The sequence below is a fragment of the Diadema antillarum genome, unplaced genomic scaffold, assembly GCF_040938485.1.
Source record: "Diadema antillarum isolate AM-2024a unplaced genomic scaffold, OU_Dant_1.0 scf00000055, whole genome shotgun sequence".
NCBI lineage: Eukaryota > Metazoa > Echinodermata > Echinoidea > Diadematoida > Diadematidae > Diadema > Diadema antillarum.
In genome coordinates this window covers 877,053-901,135 of record NW_027270944.1, presented here as the reverse complement: position 1 = coordinate 901,135, position 24,083 = coordinate 877,053, and the positions used below count along the sequence as shown (strand labels likewise).

The 24,083-nt window shown below is 37.7% G+C and overlaps 1 protein-coding gene across 1 annotated transcript in view; it reads right to left on the bottom strand.

The window, feature by feature from the left end:
• Positions 1-17,379, bottom strand: part of LOC139715772 (lysosomal alpha-mannosidase-like) — a 29,128-nt gene extending 11,749 nt beyond the window's left edge. The window contains exons 1-11 of the mRNA XM_071627312.1: positions 17,236-17,379; positions 15,681-15,783; positions 14,708-14,881; positions 13,233-13,426; positions 9,501-9,704; positions 8,272-8,343; positions 5,677-5,793; positions 2,653-2,853; positions 2,124-2,196; positions 1,325-1,364; positions 539-608 (exon numbers count right to left, since the gene is read on the bottom strand). Of these exons, the coding sequence (XP_071483413.1) occupies positions 539-608; positions 1,325-1,364; positions 2,124-2,196; positions 2,653-2,853; positions 5,677-5,793; positions 8,272-8,343; positions 9,501-9,704; positions 13,233-13,426; positions 14,708-14,881; positions 15,681-15,783; positions 17,236-17,313 (1,326 nt within the window). The 5' untranslated portion in view covers positions 17,314-17,379. The remainder of the gene's footprint in view (positions 1-538; positions 609-1,324; positions 1,365-2,123; positions 2,197-2,652; positions 2,854-5,676; positions 5,794-8,271; positions 8,344-9,500; positions 9,705-13,232; positions 13,427-14,707; positions 14,882-15,680; positions 15,784-17,235) is intronic.
• Positions 17,380-24,083: the final 6,704 nt, after the last annotated feature.

The following is a 24,083-nucleotide window of genomic DNA, read 5'->3' as shown; positions in this document are numbered from 1 at the left end:
TGAAAACTATGAAAATTTAGAAATCAGACATTGGCTGCTTGATGATCCTAGCAGGCTTTCATGATAGACCAGATAACTTATACATTGAGGGAGAGCATCCAATTCCTGACTGAACCCCATACGTGATAATAATGATACTCTAACATCACAAAAAACTTATTGCTGTATCATTTGTTGGTCATGATGATGACCATGATAAGCCTGATGTTCTGACAGACACTTTCACATACGAAAGAACAAGTCATTATGTCTGGAGAAGAGTGTTTGATATGTGAATTGATCTACTATGAACAGGATAAGAGCAAAGGTCAATGATGTGTGATGAGCAAGTCCTGATAAATATGAACTTCCCTTCAAATACAAACAGCTATGATATTGTGTGCAGCCAATCTATGCGTAACTATTTCACTACATGATCTGTTATCATAACACAAAGTATATCACCACATATAATTCTCCTTTGTGCTTTGAAGGGTTAACATGAGATTTCCATCACTAAGTATTAATTAGTTTCGAGATCATTTAAGCATATACCAACCTGGCAATCTACTCTGCCGATGGAGAGTCTCTTGGCGTAGTCATCAGCAACATGCTGCTTTTCAGTTCCCCTGAATACATTCAATAGAAAAAGAAAGAATTGCAACAGATCAGTGCATCCATTATGGAATAAAAGCTCATTATTCTTTACCAATTTCATAAAAGTGTCTTGTCTGAGAATTGCTGAATTAATATGAAAACACTCCTCATCTGTATGAGCAATGTCCAGACAATCATTGGTGGTTCAATGCTGCCGTAAAGTCCTATCCATTCATTCTTGCCACCATAGTCATGAATAACAGATTGAGTGGTGAAGACCCAAATGATAATATGCCCATATTTATTCTTATAATTTTGGGCAAGAAATGAACTGGAATACTAACTGTTAGGCATAATGTACCTTCTAATTGTTCTCGAGATGGTGAAAATGTAGTGATTGTGTAATAAAAGTATCAAATGAAATGAATAGTGACTTGACAAAGCCTTGAAAACATACATACTTTGACAGCACTTGTCAAATTTGTGGAGTGAATTATTCTGAAAACAGTAGATCACACCTCTGATAAGGTCATCAACCATCAATCAGAACATCTTACATCAATACAACTAACTCAATTTATTTTTACATCTCCCTCTTGATTGTTATCGATATCACACATCATGGCTTGAAACATATGCTTGTGTTCATCAGTGTTCATCAGTGTTCATCAGAATGATGCTAACTTGATCTTAAAACAAAAACAAAAACAAAAAACAAAACTCAAACTCTGCAAACACACACACTTACGTCACAGCATCATGGTGTTGAGCAACAGCCATAGCTTCCCCTGAAAACATTAAAAACAAAAACAAACTGTGTTTAACAATCTGGTCTTGTAAATGAGACTGTTTCCAGAGGTTAATCTACACAATTCAAAAATTGAAATGGCTTCTTACAGTTTCTCAAGGATTCCATAAATATTATGCATGGACAAAAACTATTTGAAAATAAGTTATTTGAGATAGTTCCAATACATACTCAGTATAATCGATTGAAGACTGTCCTTATGAAGATGTCTGCTGCAAATAGTCATGGTAAGTCATTTAGCACGATGTCTAAATGTTTAATCATATCAATGTTGTGATATTTAGCTTTAAGTAATGCAGACCTTACATCAGCAACATCACAGTTGTGAAATTATGCTACTGAAATCTGTGGGGGTAACACTGCACATGACAAAGGGCAAGGGAGAGAGGGAGAGAAGGAGAGAGAAACAGGTAGTCATATGACTACCAAAGCAGAACCAAACCTGAGTGCAGGGCTACCAATATTCCCACATCAACCTCGGGCAGATTCCAAAGGGCAATCAGGAAGATAATTGTGTTTCACACGCAAAGTCAATAGTCCGAATTCACGAAGGTGGTTTAAATTTAGACCATAGACTAAAATAAGCGTGAAATATAGGCTTTTATAGTCAAAGTCAAAATAATACCTAAATCAGTGAAACTTCTGGTGTTTATTGTCAGGACATGAAGAGAAATTTCAGTTTTCAGGAAGCCTCCTGTAGAATCAGGTAGACTTGCCAGCTCTACCAGTGAAAACTTACTTAATCTTTCTGACGTTACTCCTGATTTTTTGAAGCTACTTGGACCAGTGAAGACTTCCAGCTGTTTGCAGACCTGATGATATGTGTCAGGAAAAGAAAACAAGATGTGAAAAATACAGCAGTTGACAAGTTGATTAAAATATCCATGAGAAAGTTTCATATAGACACATGTAAAATTCTGATTTAAAGTTACTATGAGCATGCTGGCAGTGAATGCAGTACCTGTAATCACACTCTATCTGGGCACTTCTGAAATCATTCATAAACATTGGATTTTGTGATATTTCCATGAATGACATCATCAATGGCACCATATTAAGGACATCATTCTTCAAAACTGTGTACTACATTAAATTACACTATCACATCCTTTCCCAACACAAAGCACTGCTTACATCACTTTCAACATTCTTATAATTCACAGCACCATTATAAGAAGTGGCCAACTTTCACACAAAACTATTGTCACTCAATCGTCGCCTTCTGCCACCAACAGACTACCACAACATGACATCAGTAATAATCATACCTGGAGAAGGTTGTTAGACTCCCTCACATAGCCCTTGATGGCTGGTCTACTGACAAAGTACCCGCTCCAGAAGTTGTGGGGAGCATCGCCGTACGGCATGAAGTCCTGGCTCTTAGTCGTCCATGTCTTGTTGGCTTCGTTCAGGTTGGAGACATAACACGATGGTGTGGAGTAGAGAAGATAGAGTCCTGTATCATTTTCCTGTGATGAAAAAGAGACAAAGCGTTAGTCAGTGAGGTAGAACATGGCTTGAAAAGCCCTATTGCTTTCTCCTTTACATCATTCTTCAAATGAACTGCATGAAAGAACTATATACCACCCAAATAGTATAATATGTTAATTTTCCCTTGTTTCAGTCCAAATGGGTGAAGATACAGACACTGATTGATATTGGTTTCTGTCTTAATTTTTCTACACCTCAAAACCTGTCGGTCCTCTTTTTTCCAATTGAAGTATTAACCTCGACATGTACCTGCCCCAAGTCATAAGATGGCAGTCTGCTGCCTCTGAATATGCAAAGAGACTTATTATTCGCACCATCTAAGTATGCCAACTCTTAGCCCTAGTAGACGTGGAAGACCAAATAAGACCTGGTCTGAATGTGTCTGGGCTGACATTACGACGTGTGACCTGATTCGCATTGACCCGCTGGACAGGGTCGCATGGAGGGTAGGTGTTAGACTTAAAGGGACACAGTCCTCACGAAATTAAAAAAAATATGTTGTTGCTGGTACCTCCAATGAACTACTTTCACCAAAAACAAACTTTAAAATCACCAAATAAGCTCGTACATTTTGGTTGAAAAAGTGTGACTCTGCATGGTGAATATGCTAATGAGCAAGTCTTGGCGGAGAGTCATACGTCGTCGATGCACAACTCTTCCCAGCCGTGTTCTGCTCGTTATCCGTACGCTCCCTAGTTTACCCGGATGCATGAAGACGTCGGTGGCTACTCCGACTCGTATTTTACATTGTTTCTACGTTGTGTGTGTGTGTGTGTGTGTGTGTGTGTGTGTGTGTGTATGTATTGTGTATTATATTCGCACGTGTGGACGGTACAACTAGATGATAGATCTACGGTAGATACGCGTACGCACCCCGTACGCGGTTTGCCCTTCGCACTTTTCCAGTCTCAAGCGCAGCTGCAGCCCTACCTGTCGCCGCTCATGCATGTTCTATAGTACGTACAGAGTGTAACTACACGCAGCGCTGGCGACAGCACAGTGTCTGGTCAGGCTAGTACAGAGTGTACATATTTGTAGGTAGAAACGATTCTACACAGGCCTGCTAGTACACTACAGGGGCGACCGCATTCAGCGTCGTCTGGTCAGGCTACCTTACATCAGTAGTTTTGCTCGAATCGTGCAGAAAATTTCCCAGGAAAATCCTTTTTTCCGTCCCAGACCAACAAAAGTATCGTGAAAGGTGAGCTGTATGGCTGGGAAATATCGGTACAACGATGCCGAACATAAGAAACTTAGGGCCTACAAAATCTCGAAATCGTGTTGTGACCTACCTGTGCGTGGACAATTTGTGAAGCGATGTTTTTACGTGGACCGGCAGGCTGTGGCCCTCGGTTATAAACCGAGAAAACTCCTGAAACCAGATGCAATCCTGACCATTTGCTCACATGAGTTATAAAACAGAAACACCTCGAGCATCGACTTCGAAGAGAACCGAGGGAAAAAAGCGTAGAGAGGTAAGGAAAGTGGCTAGCTATGTTTAATTTACCGTGGGCCTGCAGCTAGCTGCTGCCAGTGCCGACTGGACATGCACGGCAAAGTGGAGCGAAATCATATCCCTACGACCCCCTGTGTTTACCCTTCCCGGCTCACGTCATATTTTTTTTTTTCGAGGAAAGGCGATTATCTGACTACTTACAGAAATATTGAGATAAAAACAATATTTTCTTTGAAGAATTCGACTCTCTCATGCACAGGTTATCTCCGGTTTGAATGCCAAAATCGACTGGACGGAGTCAAGTGTACTGTGTATGTATACATTGGTATGGTAAGGATTTGCGCGCGAGAGTGGTTTCTACGCTAAGAAGTATGCAACACGGACGGAAGCTAGAAAACGACCGTGCCTATTTGATGTCAAGTTCATGGTATATTTGGTTTAAAAATACATATAAATTTATGTTTACAATATTAATTTTTCGTAAATTATATATATCTAAGCTTGAAATATTTTGTTTGAAATTATAAAACCACAAACTTTCACATTATATGATAAAATTGCAACTAATCATTTGAACACTTAAATTGGTTTTTAGAGGCACGGCTGTCAACTTGGTGAGTAGGGCATGCACTACGTAGCATCTTTTTGCCGGCTCTTTCACGATCGCTTGCAGGAATTATTTTTCAAAAATCGCGTACGGAGACAATTTTTGATGTCCAAGCGTATAAATTGGTGAAAGTTTATATTTTTTACTCTTCTTAATTATCAGTACAGTGAAAATCTCAGGACTGCTTCCCTTTAACAGCTGCCTGCTGCCTAGCCAGAACCTGGGACATCCGCAGCAGAAAACTGGATCAAGCCAGGGAGGGGCAAGCAACTTTTTGAACCTACCCTAAGCTACTGGAGCAAGATATAGAAGTGTGCAGAAAGGAACAGGCTCTCACCATTCTCAATCCCTAGCTGGTATGTTGATCATTTGTGACAGACACTAGTGATTAAAAAAGCTTCATTACTTCTTTGCTGTATGTTCGTTTGTTTGTTTTTGACAGATATGAGTACTACACGTACGCCTAAGTGTAATGGCTCTTATCACATCTACGTGTATTTCTTTGTAACACTTTCCACTTCATTTAACTTATGGGGAAGTGGGCAAGTCCTGTGCATGAGGATAGTACTAACATAAAGTGAATTAACATGGATTGACAACATAACATTATCATGACATGAACACAAAAGTGAGGACCTGAGAAAGAAAAGTGTACCAGTACTCTGCAATTGCCTGGAACAAAATTACATCTCAGAAAATCATGCCCTTTTTCGTTTTATCACACAGCTTTAGTCTCACCTTGGCATTGACATACTTCATCAGCTTGTCAAGATTCTTGTACCATGCATTGGCGTTCTCATACTGGAAGTCAGAGCCCATGGTTAGGATGATGTGATTGGTTGCAAAGAAAGCGGCCTACAGATGGAAAACAAGAGGTGAGGCATAGAATGGAAATGCCATGGTTAACTGAATATTGGCAGAAATGAGGTGACAATTTTATCATCACCTTCAATAATAATCTATGCAATGTAGTCTTGTTTCAATCCCAAAGAATGGGATGTCAATATAGATACTGTTAATAACCAATCCAACAGTCTCATACAAATTTCTTTCTTAAAGGACAAGTTCACCTTCATAAACATAAAGATTGAGAGAATGCAACAATAATAGTAGAACGCATCAGTGAAAGTTTGAGGAAAATTGGACAATCGATGCAAAAGTTATGAATTTTTAAAATTTTTGTGTTGGAACCGCTGGATGAGGAGACTACTACAGCTTGTGAGTCATATGCGTACAACAGTATAAAGAAAATGTAAAAGAAAATTCAACATATTTTCATTTTTTTCGCATAATAAAAGAGCAATTGACTTGCCTCTTTCTAAAGGCAGGGGGAATAATATTACCCATAACATTTGTCGGTAACGAGTCAGGGGAATGTGTACTTTTTTCAAAAGATGGAATTTTGTGAAATTCTCTTTATATTTTCCTTATATTGTTGTACGCATGTGACATCTAAGTTATTCATACACTGCAGTAGTCTTCTCATCCAGCGGTTACTGCACAAAAACTTCAAAAATTCATAACTTTTGAACGGATTGTCTGATTTTCCTCAAACTTTCACTGATGTGTTCTACTAATATTGCTACATTCTCTCAATCCTTATGTTTATGAAGGTGAACTTGTCCTTTAATGAAGCCACTGAACGATGTTGGCAAATACTTGCCTCTACTTCTGCTATGATACCCATTTGTCTATGAGACTTCCCTCTTATCCTGATAATATTTCACTGTCCCTGTTGGTGTTTTCAAACAAACATTTGTATGAGTCAGACACTTGATCAAATGTTCATTAAAAAGGAGTAGAGGCCTCATTTGCTCACAGACTTAGCACATTTTAATGTTCAGTTTAGATGCCATTTCAAGAATTACTAGTCATCAACCATCCCGCACTTGGAGGGCTAGAAAAGCATGTTGTTGAGATTGGTCACAGACAGAATACAGTTCCAACCACTACTGCTTCTGAGCCTTATGAAGGTCCTGCAGAGCACTTGTTAGAGGCACTGTTTACCACTGGGAGCAGTGATTGTAAAAAAAATGTCAAGATACAGTGTATCACATTTGATGTATAAGTGTATCACAAAACATCCTGCCATATAAAAATTTTGCAATAAAGCCTTCCGAAAGATCAGAGCGAAATGAGCACTAGTACACGATGAAAGGAGTCAGGTAGAGGGGATGTGAAATAACCAATTAAAAGCATTTTGAAATATCATTATGTAAAAAAAAAAGAAAAAAAATCTTGGTCTCAGTAAGAGGCTCTGTGATTAATTAGATTATTTCTCCAGGTGTATTTCTAAGGAGTGCTGGGGAGCGCGGTACTACAAAGTAGTCCTCCTAAAACATGAAGCCCTGATAATTGGCCTCAAATAGGCTACTTCTCTCTTTTTATCAACTCTTTATCAACTTCACTTTCTTTTCTTTTCATTAAAACCTTGACATGCAAATGATTTTTGGCATTATTTATATTTCCTGATTTTTTTTTCTTTCTTTTTTTTTTTTTTTGGGGGGGGGGGGGGGCAAGTGAAATTCCTGTTCGGGCAGATGTTTTGCAATAATTTGAAAATCTGCTTGCCCGACCGGGCAAGTGATTAAAAAAAGTATGTAGCAATCTTTAAACCATAACAATATTAAAAGTATACGTCTGCAGTGTAAGCTACAGCGCTGTACTACTCAGTAATTGTTGTTGTACTCAGTATTATGCAATAATACACGCCCTTCGATTCCAACACTCAAAACTGACAAAGCATCCGGGCCACCTAAAATTGCATTTGGCCACCCAAAATCATGGCTAAGTGGCCCGGCTGGCCTCCTAAAAAAAAAGTTAAGGGCAAGCCCTGTAAAATATAAGGAAATATCACTATTTTTCTCAATAAACCACAACTGTAAATGGTTTAGTTATTAAACATTTTTAATACAACTATTGTTCACATTCTGTATATCTAACAATACTTAACAATGATTATACTGATTCAAATTTTAACATTGGTTGTTTCTATCTCTATCTCACATTTTACAACTATTTAAGAACACTAAAGCTGGGTTTTTGTTTCATCTGCAAATGTTAAATAATGCCTTTAACACTGTACTGCATTGATAACATATTTTCCAGTATGTAAGTAGAGCATGGGCCTTCCCCTCGTCTCACGCTTGTTTCTCTTTTTCTGCATAAAAACAAAGAACAAAACCAGAAATCCACCTGAAAGCATAAGTGACGCATTCCGAAAGTGGAAGAGGATGACATGAGACTGCTCTTCATCCTGTTCTATCAGTATGAAGAGGGTATTAGACTAAACACAATTTAGTATGAAGAGGGTATTAGACCTGCACACAATACCTGGTCCCTGCACCACTTCACGAAGGCTTCCACTCGATCATCTACGTTGTAGTCAAACAACCGCGGATCATCCTGCAATTTACAGAGTTTCAACGAAACAGGAAGAAGTAATCTGACCACCTGTAAACACTCTCAAACCAATGACGAATAAACATATTATTGTTATCAAATCACTCAACAGGGTGAGTGCAACAAAACTAAAACCTCTTGACAAGGTTTACATCCCGTGTCCAAAATGTCACACATGAGACATGTGTATGATGCAGAAGAATTTCACATTAGCATTAAAAAACATATGCATCATACTAATATCATACTTAAGTTTGTAATCAATTTAAAATAACAGGTTTATTGAAGTAATGACAACTTACTAGTGGTACATGTGACTTTCTTCTTTCTTTCTTTTTTTTTTTTGGGGGGGGGGGGGGGGGGGGGAGGGTCTAATTCTGCTTTGCTTAACCCGTTAAGGACAGTTTGATTTTGCAAAAACATGCATTTCCCATAGATATCTGCCTGAGTATACTTGGAACTCATCCTAAACAGGTTAAAACATTTGTCATCTGTCAAAATCTATGTCTGCAATTAATTTCTTACGGTCCTCCTGCCAATTAACAAACAGGTTGTGTCTCCATGAATTCAGCATGGATGAAATGGCACAGTTATACTCTTTTTCCTTCTTTCATACAAATATTTTTCTTTGAGTTATGCCTGCACTTATGGAATGTCTGTAGTTGTGGGAGGTTGGCAGTAAATTCTATGTGTTTGTAGTCCTTAAAAGAACTGTACATTGGCAAACAAGAACCCAAGAAAGAGGAGAGTTGAGGAGGGAAGTGACATAGGGAGAGTGTCAGGAAGACAAATAGTAACAGTCGAAGGGCAGTGGTAAGCTGGAAGTTAAAGATGCACAAGTGGAGATGGGAGGATATGAGACAGGGACAGTCATATGGGAGAATAGAGTAAGAAAAAGGTAAAGGGTCAGGAAGTCATTGGAAGGAAAAAGATGAACCAGAAAGGAGGGAGGAGAAGGTTGGACAATCATGGAGATAAGAGAGAAGAGAAGATGCAAAATTTCAAATGATGTATTGCAAGAGAGAAAATAAAGATGATGCAGACTTTGGAATGCGGAATCAAGAGTACGAAAAATGAGGAAGGTGAGAAGGTCTGAAGTTGGTGTTCATCTGGCTTCCATATATCAAGAAAAAGCACAAATAATTCCAACAAAATCTTACCTGGATGGGTGGGTCGTTACAACCTCTGTCAAAGCAGAATCCTTTGGGCGGGTTGTAACCGTTGTAGAGGGCACCAAAGAAGAGATCAGCAGGGCTGCCCAGACTCGGGTTGCCGTGCCAGACTTGCTCCATGGTCTTTGTGTTGAGTCGGTGGAGCTTGTCGTTGTAGCTGAGACGGCCAAAGAAGAACCCATCAAAGCCCATCTAGTAGAGATGAAGGGGAGAGAAATATTTATATGATTTGTATATGAAGTCATAAGAGATTGATGCTAAAAAAAATTATCATAGTCAAGGTCGATACGACAATGATATACGGAAACATACATGGAAACATGAAAATAACAAGAAATCCCAAAAAGAACTAATGTGATGCATTACAAAACACAAACAAGTGCTATGTACCCGGGTAGACGCAACTACAATGTACATTGCTCATTAATAAGCCATAAATATTTTCTGAGTTTAGACTTGCTGATTAAATTTGTCTTTTAAATAAGTTGAGGCATTTAAAAATTCAGATGAACCTTGATTAGAAAGGGAACTAGCAAAGTAGGAAAACATGCATTTTTTTTTTTTTTTGGTACTAAGATTGTTGGTGCCAAAATGAAAATAGGCAAGACAGGACATACACACACACACACACACACACAGACACACACAAATCAGCATATTAACAAACAAAACTGCATTCAACAGCATTGAAACAAACCATGCAACAAGCTGAAAATGCTAACAGTGTAGACAGCCAAGTGATTTACTGTACATCCAGCATAACAGCATTTCAAGCGCATAATGTTTATGCAGATCTATTGAAAATCCACATTATCCAGGCTGATGCTAGTTCACACCCACATGTACTGAATCTACTATTAAAAAAAAAAAATCCACTCTGCAACTTCGACATCACTGACATGTAACTTACATGTACATTTATTTTCTCTTTCTCTTTTCTCCTTCTGATTTTTGTTCACAAATACTCAAGTTTTATAATATAATATGAATGTCATACGGGGCTTGCCTTTTCTTTTTATTTTTGACTGGCATAAAACATTTAGCGTCTACAAACACTTCCTTTCCTCTGCCAGGAAAACCCTGGATTACATCGTAAAACTAAAAGGTGACGAAAAGTCAGAGTTCTGTACTATTCCAAATTACAACACACACTCTGATTTGATTTATGGTTTGTGAAACAGGAAGCCCATTAGACCTTGTGTCCAGGGGAAATTTTGCATGAAAGGAAGAACGAGAATAGCTTATCTTTTGTTCAACAGCAATTCACTTTTAGATATCATCCACAGAGTAAAGGTAGGGCCTAGAAAAAAGCTGAGACCAAGAGATTCAGTGCACACACACAAACACACAGAAATGGAACTGAAAGAAATACATATAAATATGTGATTTACTTTGACTAAAGCAAAACTAGACTAATTCCACTGCTAAGTAGTTGACTTGGCCTCTGTTTCTCATGCCAACACCATTTGTGCCATACATGTACATAAATTTTCGCAGTGTGGAAATTTTTGTGCATTTTGCACGACCAGAAGCTAGTAGGAAAATAAAAACGTGCAAGTTTTGTATGCCATTTATGTCCCAGTAGTTAATGTCCCGATTCCGCAGAATAAAAAACATGAGAAATTCATCTAATCCAGCCAAGCGCGAAAAATTACACATACGAAAATACCCACTTTTACAGTAACATTATCGTAGGACTTATTTCATAGAATCTGAAAATATCAAAACTTATGTTTGGTGGTCTTTGACTATGATCTTTAAACCCTGTTACTGCAGGAGAATAACTCATCATTTATTCCTCATCTTCTCACCAGATAATTTTACCAATGAACATTCCCTGCTAAAGATGCGACTGGAAAATTACATTTTACATCAGATCACAGTGACCTTTTTCCTTTGCCTTTGACTTCCTACCACCATTACATTTATGTGCATGCAAGTAGATCTAATTCTGAAATCATTTCAAGCGTAAGTTTAATGACCTTTGACTTTGAGGGATTTTGCCCAAAATCTAGTTGATGCATCTGCATCTTTTGTAGCATATCTGCCCAAGCACAAATAAAGTTCAAAGAGCAGTCTATTGCAACTGATTGACCAATTGCTTTACATCGATGTTAAAAAAGCAGGGAAAAGTAGTTTATCTAAAATGATAATACAAAGCTGAAGGACGGAAGGACAGACAGACTGACAAACCAAAACATACATACATACTGCACCCTTTGAGAAGCATGCATAAAAACTAGAAAAGCACTCCGAGAGCGCAGACCTCCGCCAAGCAGTTACTAGTCCACTAATGATCTTGCTCTTCCATAGAGATAAGTGATTTTCATCCACTGAAAAATCGCCTTATTTCCCAATATAGAAGCCTTTAATTGTTACGTCATAAGCCCTCAGATGAGCGGCGCGCCTCTCCCCAGCAGAAACTAGAGCACGCACTTTAGTGCGCGCATGCAAACCTCAAATACGCGCAGCCTGAACTCCCAAGTTCATTTACCCTACCTGCCAAAATATCAAAAATCCTTCATAAATTCCCCCAAAATTCTCGGATCACTACCAAAAGTTAATCGTTTGTTACTTGTGTCATTCTCAACCTTTCCTGCAAGTTTCATCCCAATCCGTTATCTACCTTTTGAGTTATTTTGCACACAGACAAACGAATGAACGAACGAACAAACAAACCAACGGTAACGAAAACATAACCTCCTCCCTTGGCGGAGGTAATAATAGACAACCTAATTTCAGATGCTATAGAGCCATATGCTCTCCACTTAATGGTCATGTCCTAAAGTGCTTGAGGACATACACCATAACTATGAACAATGAGCGTACTGAAATGGTGTATGCAAAGAGGAAATACCAGGGGTCATGAAAACAAAAGCAATGGATACATCCCCGAGCAAAATAGTGAGCCACAGCATTTTTGCTTGAAAAGTCAGAAGTGCCGACAGATGTCTGCATATATAGGATAATCTATAGGTGTGTGATGGGGGTTGGAGTAGGTGATTCTTTATAGACATTTTATTTATTTGTGACCTGCTACAACAATAGGATCCGAAAGTCGAAGGGAGGTCGATTTTCTGAAAATGACATGACATTATTCCCTTACTCTTCTGCTTTAATTTCATGGTAACACATGTCATAAAAGTACCTGGTTGAAGAGATATTGATGATTATATAAGACCATGTTGAGTGGTCTAGGAAATCAGCATTTTGAGAAAACCGCCTTCAAAGTTTTCTTTCCAATGCAATCATGATCAAGGGGAGGTAAGACAGTTTCCACCTCTGGACAATCATAAGGTCTGCTCATAGCAGACCTCCGCGATGTTCATTCAAGCTTAGAGCCAGTGGTCTGCGCATGACCTATCAGTAACCAGGATGCCGCACAATGACCAATAAGATCACTCCCTCGTTGCTAGGGGCTGAGACTATATACGGCGCTAAATCCAAATCTTTGGACACATTTCTGTTCCGTTGAGAGTCAGAAAATCATGGCCCAGAAAAACACTAATTTCTTGCCTTTCCTTTGATCATTCAGCTTCAAAATTTTGGCAGATGATAGACGACACATTAGACAACAGCATAATGCCAACAACAGAAATTCAATAGTTTTGACCGATGCTGATAATCCGACTTCAAACTTGATTTTCTCAGCTAAGCAATCAGCGACTTTTGGATCCTTTTGTTGTGGCGGGTCACATTTACTATAATTATTTTTTTTACCTGAGCAAAGAGACCAGCCTGCTCTCTGGAGTGACCAAAGGGGTCAATGTGCCAGGCCACTCGAGGGACACCACATTTGCCAAAAGTGTTGACCAGGAAGCGCAGGCCCTCGGTCATCTGGTCAATGATGGCGTTGTAATGTGTGCAGGCCTCATCGTTCATACTCCAGCCGCCATTGATGAACTCCAGTCTTCCTACAGGCCAATAACACATAGAACAATCAAGACTGGCTTGTCCCTTACAAGTGATCACCTTTTGATCATTTAACCCGTGCCATACTGAATTCTGAAATCCCCATAGAGTTAATACACAGGCCACCAGGTTCCCGTATGGAACGGGTTAACAACAGGTGTTGGAAAACTGAAAACCAAAAATATCACTACATCATTACATCTTGAATTAATCCAAATTTGAATAGAAAAATGAAATGCAGACCAAGAGCTTCTTTTAAACTTAACCCATTGAGGACGGACTGATTTTGCTACAACATACATTTCCCATATACACCTGCCCGAGAATACTTGGGACTAGTCTTCAACAGGTCAAGTGACAAGGATGATTATCATATTGTCAAGCAAAGCCGAGCCAGTAAATGCAATGCAAAGCTATAGTACACATTTTGAACTGCACTCTGAAAAATCATGCACACCTGATCATAATTTTTCATATCATGTGTAAATCAATAGCATACCCCTCTTTCCGTCTTGTTTGTCCGACTGCCTATTATCTTTTTTTACTATAATTTCATTACTTAAACATTGTCCAATGGTAATGGTAATGCCTAAGGATAAACCTGTAACATTCCATTAATCGTACTCTAAATGTTATATGTTGTAGGATTTGACATTATTCAGACTCATGTCTTTATGAATGTCTACCACACTTTAAGGAACTATGCAATACAAATGCATGTTGACTTGTGTTTATTCATGGTACTCTCAACATCAACTACAGTGTACGTGTCCAAATGAATAGCTAAATTTGTGCCATGTATTTCGTAATAATACTTCCACTTTTTTTCTTCAGATTACTTGGTTTGTACTCTCCAAAAAACCTTCCAACCCAAGATTCTCAATTACTGCTAAAGTACTAATAAGATCATCAAAAAAAAAAAAAAATTATAGGGAAACATGCTGGTTATGCTCAATCTAGGGGCAGGTGCATTCCAGTGTCTTTTGTTAATCATATCAGTACTTATATAGCAACAATTGACAACTGATGTCACAGGCAGAATCTTGGTGCAGAAGGTTTTGTTTTGTTTGTTGTTGGTTTTTTAACATATCCAAGTAATCTGAAGAAAAATAGTAGAAATATTACAGAGTACCATAAAATATATGACACATATTCATATACATTATTTTGGTCTCATAAGCCATGATCAGGGTATGATGAATCAATGAAAGTCAGCATGCACTTGCACTGCATTGTCCCTTTAACTTGGAGTGGTCAGGTGGGTGTGGTCACGGGTGAATCACCTTCACTGACAAGCTGGCGGACAAGGAACTGCGTCTTTTCATCCTGCTGGTGCCACCAACGCTCAAAGAAGGCCGTCTCTACATAGATGAACCTTCGTCCTGGGTCCTTAGCAAGTTCAGATGTCACAGAATCCAGAATGTACTGAACCCCAGCGTGCTGAATGCTGTTGTTGGCTGCAAAGAAGAAGAAGAAAAAACGTACTCATACGAGTAAAAAGCATATTATACTTACATGTATGAGATGCATTACTCCTTGAAAGAGATGTGATCTGTTAAAAATTACAGTACTGATATTTCATTTTGTAATTCTCCCTTGAAGAATTAAGGTGAAATCCCGATCATGTACTACCTGTAAACAGTAACAATACAAAGATACAAAACTATATACACTACAATTTGATTTATATGGTACTCATTCTTTTTGGGGGGTAAATACACAGATCCTGCACTGTGAGTTGATTCTTTCGGAATTGAATGAATTTACGGCGGCCAAAATGTTTGGTGTGCAATGGGTGAGACTATCTACAAAATTTGAATGATCAGACAATCTGCTCATAATATTGAATTCCTAGTGAAAAATGGGTATAACGAAAAAAGTAAATATCGAGATGTATGGCTATGAAATACAGAAATTCCATTCCCATGTTTATTTGTTTGCTGTGTTGTTGTTGTTTTTTCAAGAAGGGACTAGAAGATCATAAAGTGAAAGATTTTTTTTTTTAATAATTTATAAATAATTAACAAATAAAAATGGCAATTTCCATGCCTCCACAAATACTGTGTAACGCAACAATATGAGCCAGTATGACACATATCCAACACATCAGATGCACATTGAGTAACTTATTTTAGAGTTTCATACAAAAGCAGAAAACGGCCAGGACAACTAACAGCTATTTGAGCTTTATCCAGATCTGCAAACCCATGTCTCAGTCAGGAACTATTTAGAAAAGTTATAAAAGTGGACACTCACCTCCATAGAGATACTCATCAACAGTCTTGAGCCAGCCTACATCATCATGAGTGTGTGGGACCAGATGTACGTTCACCCTGTTCGCCTTGGTTGGGTTACATGACTAAAATTTGGGACAAAAGAACAAAATAACCGAAGAAATTACCCTTTCCTTCACACAAGTGGTGGCTACACTGTGCTGTTACACACTCAGAGACATCAGTCAACAAAAAAGGCTCCAAGTAGAATGGCTTTACGACACAATCATGCAACCCTGCACCATAAAACCACCAGAAAGTCGCCAGGCATGGCTATTAGTTAAGGGCAGATTTCGAGAAGTAGCCTCAAAGTATAACTCAATACGAATAGACTTTCCTAACATATTGAAGTGATGTTAACCCACTAAAGATGGGCTGATTTTGTTACAACATGCATTTCCCACAGATGCCTGCCAGAGTGTACTCAATCAAGACAAGTCTTTTGTGGGTGCAGAAAGTACACACTCTGGAAAAGCATGTACTAAGAAAAATGGGTTTGATGTTCTGCTGTTTGGGGTCTAGAGTCAAGTACTCATCACTCAGCTGTGTGCTCTGTTCAATGATTGGGACAAAAAAGGAAACTAGGAATGTAAAACCACAATGAAAGGATAATCGAATTAAGCTGAAATTTCGCACAAGCATGTATCCATGATTATTTGTTGCTAACTTTTAAAGCAGTAGCATCATGATCTTTTCAAAAGTTATCAGAGTTGAAGGAGAAGAGTGGGTAAAGGGTCTTTAAGAAATTGAAAGGGGGTGCTAGGATATATACCCCTGTACCGGGCCATGGTACCTAATCTTATCACACGACAAAAATTGTTTTAAAAAAAAAACTGCAAAAAACACCATTTCTAATTCATGTCATCATCCCAAACTTTGGAATTATGCAGATTTGCTCTTTCACTCAGAAAAAAAAAGTCCCCTTTTATTTTGTTTTACCTATAATTAAAGTGACTTTGTTTGTTTTGTAATGGCTAACACATTTAATTTGTATTGACAGTTTAGTTTCGGAACAGAACATGAAGAAAAGAAATAGTAAGTTTTGCACTTCGCCACAACCCACTGTCAGATCACATCAGGATTAATGACTGGCTGGTTGGACCAGGTTTAAGTAGACAACACTGTTTTGAACTGATGGGACTAACAAGACAGGAGTCTTCGTTTTTCACCACTCCAGTCGTGTTGTTGTTTTTACTACGGTCCTGCACCTGGGGAAGAGCAGAGTGCAGCATGCATGCAGCAGTCCAAGCGAGAAGGGGAATAAACTTTTACTACTTTAAAATCAAAACCAAAGGAACCAGGCCAGGGGCATGGGCACATCTTAATATACTTATTACTTGATGCTTAAGTTTAGAAATTACTGTAAACACATAAACGAAAAAAAAAAAGCAAACAAAAACTACTGTCGTACTCAAAGCGAAAACGCCACTTCGCTTCGTCACTGATTACCCCACGTATGTCGTAAATTCACTTCATCTTTCCACAATACGCCTAAAAACGAAGATGAAAGAATAGCACTCAAATTCAAGGATATTTACCTGGTAACCACAGGTAGCATTTGCAGCGACAACAGAAAAACAGAGAACCATAGAAAGCAAAAACTGTTTGGAACCCATGTTGTTTCCTTTCACTATCACCTCCCAAATTTTATGGGGTATTCCACTTCACAACAGCAACCTGCGAAGTTCCGTTGTTTTTATCACACAGTTGCCATAGGCCAGGAGGCGGGACGGACGTTGGCCGGTCGGCTCCGTTTATGCAGGCCGTGAATGGTGGTAGGGCACTGGTCACATCATCATGTGACTCTCAGGGAAGCCATGTGACTGACTGCGGCTGCATTGGGTCATTTAGCCTTTGTCTCAGCCGTTCCCTCTCTCTCTCGTGATAACTCTGATAGCAAAAGCACAATGAATGGAACAACGGTCCTCATAATTGCATGGTTCAGAGAGGAAGGGGGAGAGCAGGAGGAAGAGAAAAAGGGAGAGAAGCTGTAAAAGAAGAAACCCATAAATTGATATTATTGTTGTGCTGAAAGACAAAAAGAAAAATCAGTTTTATGAAAAATAAACTGGGAGTATTCAGAGTAACATGGGTTGAGCATAATGTGAGAAAATAACTGTTTAGGACCTATGAACGTATGGTACTTGGACTTGGAGAGCTCTTGGAAAGAGTGAGGGAACTGATTGAATGATAACAAGATTCTGATAGCCAAGTAATTACAATTGCGATGATCGTGATGATAGTAAAACAACAAATGACTTACTACTGAGACAAATTACAAAACTGAAGATAATTATGATGATGGTAATAATCTAATAATGATGAATGTAATGATTATGATAATAGCAAGGGTAATATTGATATTCTAAACATTAAACACGTAATGGCAAGATTGAGCGTCATCCATTCATGTATTTGCAGAGAAAGGCAGATTCAAAAAAAGAAAAGAAAATGAGGCTCTCAGCTTTTAATGACATATAACTTATAAACAAAATGACTTTTTCCTAACATATCAAAATATGATGAGAAGAATGAACAACCTCTGGAATGTTTACTCAATATCAAACTTCAGAGTTGAGGGTCTGTTATTCAAGAATAGTCTCACACAGTATGTGCGCTGTGCAGTGCATGGAGACACAACTCCACTACAATTACTACAATATTATGTTTATATATATCATATAATCATATAAACAAATATATCTATTTATATGATTAAGCTAAATCTTGCATACCTCATTCATTTATTACATTCTACTAGGTGTTACAAAAAATATTTCCCACTTTTGATGCTTAAAAGCTCGAAAACTATATGTCAGATAAAACTGTCATTGATATATGAGTACCTGAATAGTGCACGATTTATAGTTGGAGGTGATTTGAATATGAAAACCTATAGTTTCGTGAAATCTATGATTAATTTCAAAGTTAGGTTCCAGATTTTGGTCAAATTTTAACCCTCTGTACAAAACCTGAACTTTACACAGGAACTAATGATGTGAGTGTGTGCTTATAATGACCCTGAACAATGGACCTGGATACCACCTGTTCAGAGCTCTGCTCCAAGGCACATGAATGCTTTATTCATTATTCATAATGGATTGCCTGGGCACTGCTGGTCTGAATTCCTAGCAAAGGGTGAAATGCATGTGCATTAAAAAAAAATAATAAGCACATGTTTCCACGTGCTTGCATACACCACATTTCAGAATGAATAAAGACTGGTTGTGATGGTGGAATTCCTCATGCATAAATAATAGAGCATTCAAATCCTGGTCATTGTCCAGGACCATTGTCTGGGTGTCAACTACCGGCACTCCCATACACACCAAAATGACTTCTGTGCAAAGTTAAAGTTTTGTACAGAGGGTTGAAAATAGAGCAAAATCTGAAACCTACGAAACCGAATTATGCTGTCATTTTGAAATTGCCTCCAACAAAATTGTACACTATTCAGCTATTGCTCATATCAATGTCAGTGTTATCTAGTTTTTGAACTATTAAGGATCAAAAGTCATTGGTAAATGTTTTTTTGTAAAACCTAGTATATGACTAAGTTAATATAAATTTTCATTGTAATGGCATTATCCTTTTAAAGGTAAGTTAAGTTGAAAAATGAAAATGGACTGCTAATATAAGTCAATATATATCATGCAAGTTCTAAAAAGTAATAAAAATATTGCGGTAAAAAAGACAATTTGCCATTCTTTTCATGCTCAGATCTTTCATTTGGAATATTTTGATCCTATACGTAAACTGGTAAACTGATAAATCGTAGATAAATTCTACGCGCAACGAAAGAGGACTATATTAATCCAAACCTAACATTTTTAATTTGCAGGTAGGACCACTGAAAATCAATAAGGGAAAGAACTTCGATAACTCTTCTTTACCAAAAAAAAAAAAAATCATCAACAACAAACAAGAATGAACATTATACCTTCAAACCAGTTTCTGGATATACAAGTAACTATCGCTCATTTTCTAATATTTTTAGAGGGTACGTTGAAACATATACGCACACAAACATAAACATGCATAATTATAACCTTGACAATTTTTACACCTATTTTCATGCATATGATACATTCCTTTATGTTTATCAGTTTTTTATATAGTCATTGTTAATTCGACACATATTCATAAAAATATACACACAAATTTTATTACACTCAACAAGAGATCGACTCATACATGTAGCAATACAGATTAAAATTTCCTCTGTTATGTGATAATAATTACTAATAGTATTGAAATTGATGTTATATTGCTGTGTATATTTCTAGTATGTCTATAATATCTATCTATTTTCTTTAATATTATTACTATTATTATCATTATTATTATTATTATTATTATTATTATTATTATTATTATTATCATTATTATTATTATTGCTCTGCATGTATGCATTCTATGTGTGTACCGAAGAAATATACCTGCATGGAAACAAAACAAATTTCTGTAGTAAATGGACAGTAAAATAGAATAGAATTGAACTGATTGGCTGCGCATACCCGCCAGCTCATTCTATACTATTCATTACAATTCTTCCTTACCATTCTATATAATGGGTCGAACCGTGCACGTAAAGGTAAATGAACGAGTATGTTGCTGGACGTGGTGATAAGATAAGTTTTTTTTTTCCAACCATGTGGATTCGGAGAATGTAGAAAGAATTTAAACAACACCAAGTCCTTACCCAACAAGATTAACGATGCATTATAGGTGAATAATTGAAATAATGCAGTTTGAACATCTTTGATTGATTTCAACTTCTATCCTCTCTGTATGGGAAACGTGAATATTAAACTATTTTTGGTTACATCTCAAGAGTGGAAATGGTAGCACAGTCAAAGTATTAATAATCCTCAAATTTTCACTTATAATGCTTTACAAATCGTATACATTATAGTAATTATATATCATTATCATATTACATTATAAAGGGCTCGATATTGGAGGTGGTCGTGTGGCCTGGGACCAGTAAATCTTGATGTCGACCACCAGATTTCCAAATATATGTATGTATGTATTATCTTTTGGTTGCCCGAACGGCCCATCTAATATAGCATGCAGACAAAAAAAAAGTGACTAGCCCTGAATAAGATAAGATACTATGTGTCTGTGAATTTTCGAATTGATTGTATGAAAGCAGGTATCAATCAGGTCTAAAATCTATTACACCATACTCTATAATTGTGGTTGACTGTTTATGGCTTTGTTTTGGTTTCTCATTCTATGTGTTTGACCACGTGGACACATTGCCATTACTCCCGCCATCGTTATGATGGAAGCCACGTGGGAATGAAATCAAAGTTCCATTCAACACCAGTCGATGTATTTCCTAAAGATATATATTGTATAATATTCTACTGATACATTATTATCGATGATGATCATTAATCAGTCATTTTTACTTAACTGAATGATCTCGGCTTCTTTTCGTGATGTCATAATTTTTGTTCAGATGTGCAGCAATTGCAAAACTTGTGTCACGTTATGTTATTGATTTAATTCTTATTACTTATCCGCATTTACCCAGAGACCTCTCTTCAGCACTATAATGAACACTAAAATATGTCCTTACAAAAAGCCTCATGGGCCTTATTATTTTCCAAACGATGAACATAGATGAGCAGGAATAACTATGCTGTTATGGGTATGTGTCTCTGTGTGTGTGTGTGTGAGTTTGTGTGTTTGCCTCTATGTGTGTGTGTGTGTGTGTGTGTGTGTGTGTGTGTGTGTGTGTGTGTGCGTGCTTGCGCACGCGTGTCGGTGTGCGTACAGGCGATACGTTATTGTAGAGATGGCAAGGAGGGGGAGGGGCAGCTTTCTCAAAGCGTGACTCGAACTTTGATCAAAACTTCACTCCCTATTAATAGACCTATGGGCCTGCAGCACTCCCTCCGCAACCACAGAAGTCTATAATACACCGCCCCATCATCCCCCTTCCCGTTTATGTTCTCCAACTCTATCTCCTCACTACTGAACAAGATTAATCATTACACTGATGTTTATGATTGAGACAAAGGTTAATGTGTGAGAGGTTGAACACACTGTGAGACCAGTTAATGAGGTATTGAACTGAATGGCACCGTGGCAAGCGCTGATAAAGTCAATGACTGTTGATTCAAACTACTATATTGTGATAAACTACACGATATTTGGTTGACTATGAAGATAAGATAGCATATCCAGAGAACCAGTCAAGCGTTTCGCACGATTCTCTTCAGTTGAGCCCGTTCCTAATAATCATTAAATTCTAAAATGCGTTTTTCACCTGATTCAGTTCCGAATATGGCGATATCAACATATACATCTATCATTCATGAATTATTCTATGCAAATTCTAAAATAGTAGGAGATTCATAATTCAAATGGCAATTATAGTGAAGCTCGATAGCAACTATTTTGCAGTTTAAACACTCTTGCTCGTTGCTTTCTATCTGAAAACCATTCTTTAATGCATCGGCTTCACTTGGGGTTTTTTTTCTTTACAAACTTGTTCTCTTTACAACGTGCGGCCAAAGACAGAAACTAGCTGTAGATGATTCTCATTTATCAATAACGGAGTACAAGTTTAATCATCGTTTCTTGCTTTATCAAGAACTACAGATTTGCATTGTCAGGATTTCAAACATAATCGTCATAGTATAATTATCCGTATCGTCATACACCGATACTGGCGCGGCTCAAGTGCTGCGACTCCACTTCAGCACAACACAAATAGACATACAACCAAGTAACGCCCACTGAAGAGAGGAACAATTCACAACATGAACGAGATATTCTTCCCCTTTTGAGGGAGGAGGAAGGGGGAGGGGAATGGGGGGGGGAGGGTAGGTAGGAATAACGTTCAATTTCTACCCCAAGCTGTGTCGTTAAAAAAAAAATCACAATTTACACCTTGGAATTATCATTGTTATTGATTATTTGCTCTTATGCTCATTCACAGTAACAGTGAGCTGTGTAAGGCACAATTATACATGTACTATGAAACTGTAGGCATCTTTACACATAAGCTCGGCGGTCAATTGAAAAATATGTTAGTAGCATGGTAGTGTTGTACCATTTCTATGATACCACTTTCATGGTAATACATGTTTACTCGAGTTATCTTTCATGTCTTAGGGAATAGTACATAGGAACATGGGTGCGAACATGGCGAATGCCTTCAAAAGAAATAGAGACAGAATCAAATTTGATTGCACGAAAGTGACGGATGACAATACACTGCACTGCTGACAAAATAAAAAGGGTAAAGCTGAGATATTAATAACGTCACTAAACAGGTTTTCTACGTTCACAGACAGGATATTTTCTGTTTGCTTGTTTGTTACTTTATATTCATTTTCTTGTTCAAAAGCAGTCTTTCTTTCTTTTTCGTTGGCCGATTCAATAATGCCATTATTATTTTGAAATCTTTGAGCGATGAACTTATGACAGGAAGCACTTTTCTTGAGAAACTACGGCTTGGTCAAACATGAATATTATATCGAGCCAACTGAGTGATTGACATGAACACGATGGGCATTAGAATTAATGTGTGGATAAGACGATATTGGCAAGTAATATGTACTAATCGGTGCGTATAGGGCATGATTATCAAGATAATAATTATATGCATCGATCATAGGGCACGTTTTCCTTCTAGAGCCAAGGACACGTCTCTGATAGGGTTATTTCACGGATCTCGTTCGCAATGGTATGAGCTTTAAAGTGCCTATAAAATGATCATTTATAGAGCAGGTTTTAAGCCCTTTACAGGAAAAAGAAATTCAATAGCTCTACCGGGGTCTAATCTTCAAGTAAAGATCAATGATTAATCTTAGCCATGACAAGACTTATCAAAATGTTTTTTCGTGATTAATACTCGGCGATAAACACGCAGTCAATCATTGACAAGAGGAGAAACTAATCTATCATCGAAGAACTAAGGTAGTCCCCCCCCCCCACCATGTCCGCCGCTACCGTTCGGTGTATTATACCTTGTGACATCGAATAATAATCATAGATGATAAGACACAAGGAACTTACAGTATACTATCCAACAGTGTCTTTATACGTCGAGCAAACAGTTGATTTGCGATATGTACGTTATCTTCGGATTTCAGCGAACATATCAAAAATTGTGTATGGAGATTTTGAACTGTGAAATAGAAGAATTATTCAAAATGAATCGATGAACACATTTTTGTGTGTGAATATGCTATATATATGTATGATAAATATACATATATATATATATATATATATATATATATATATATATATATATGTATATATATATATATACATAGTGTGTGAGTCGTGTATCTTCAGCTGCTAAACCCCTGGGCCGTCGCATCTTTTAGTAGTGTGTATAACGAGAGTAAAGAAGAGG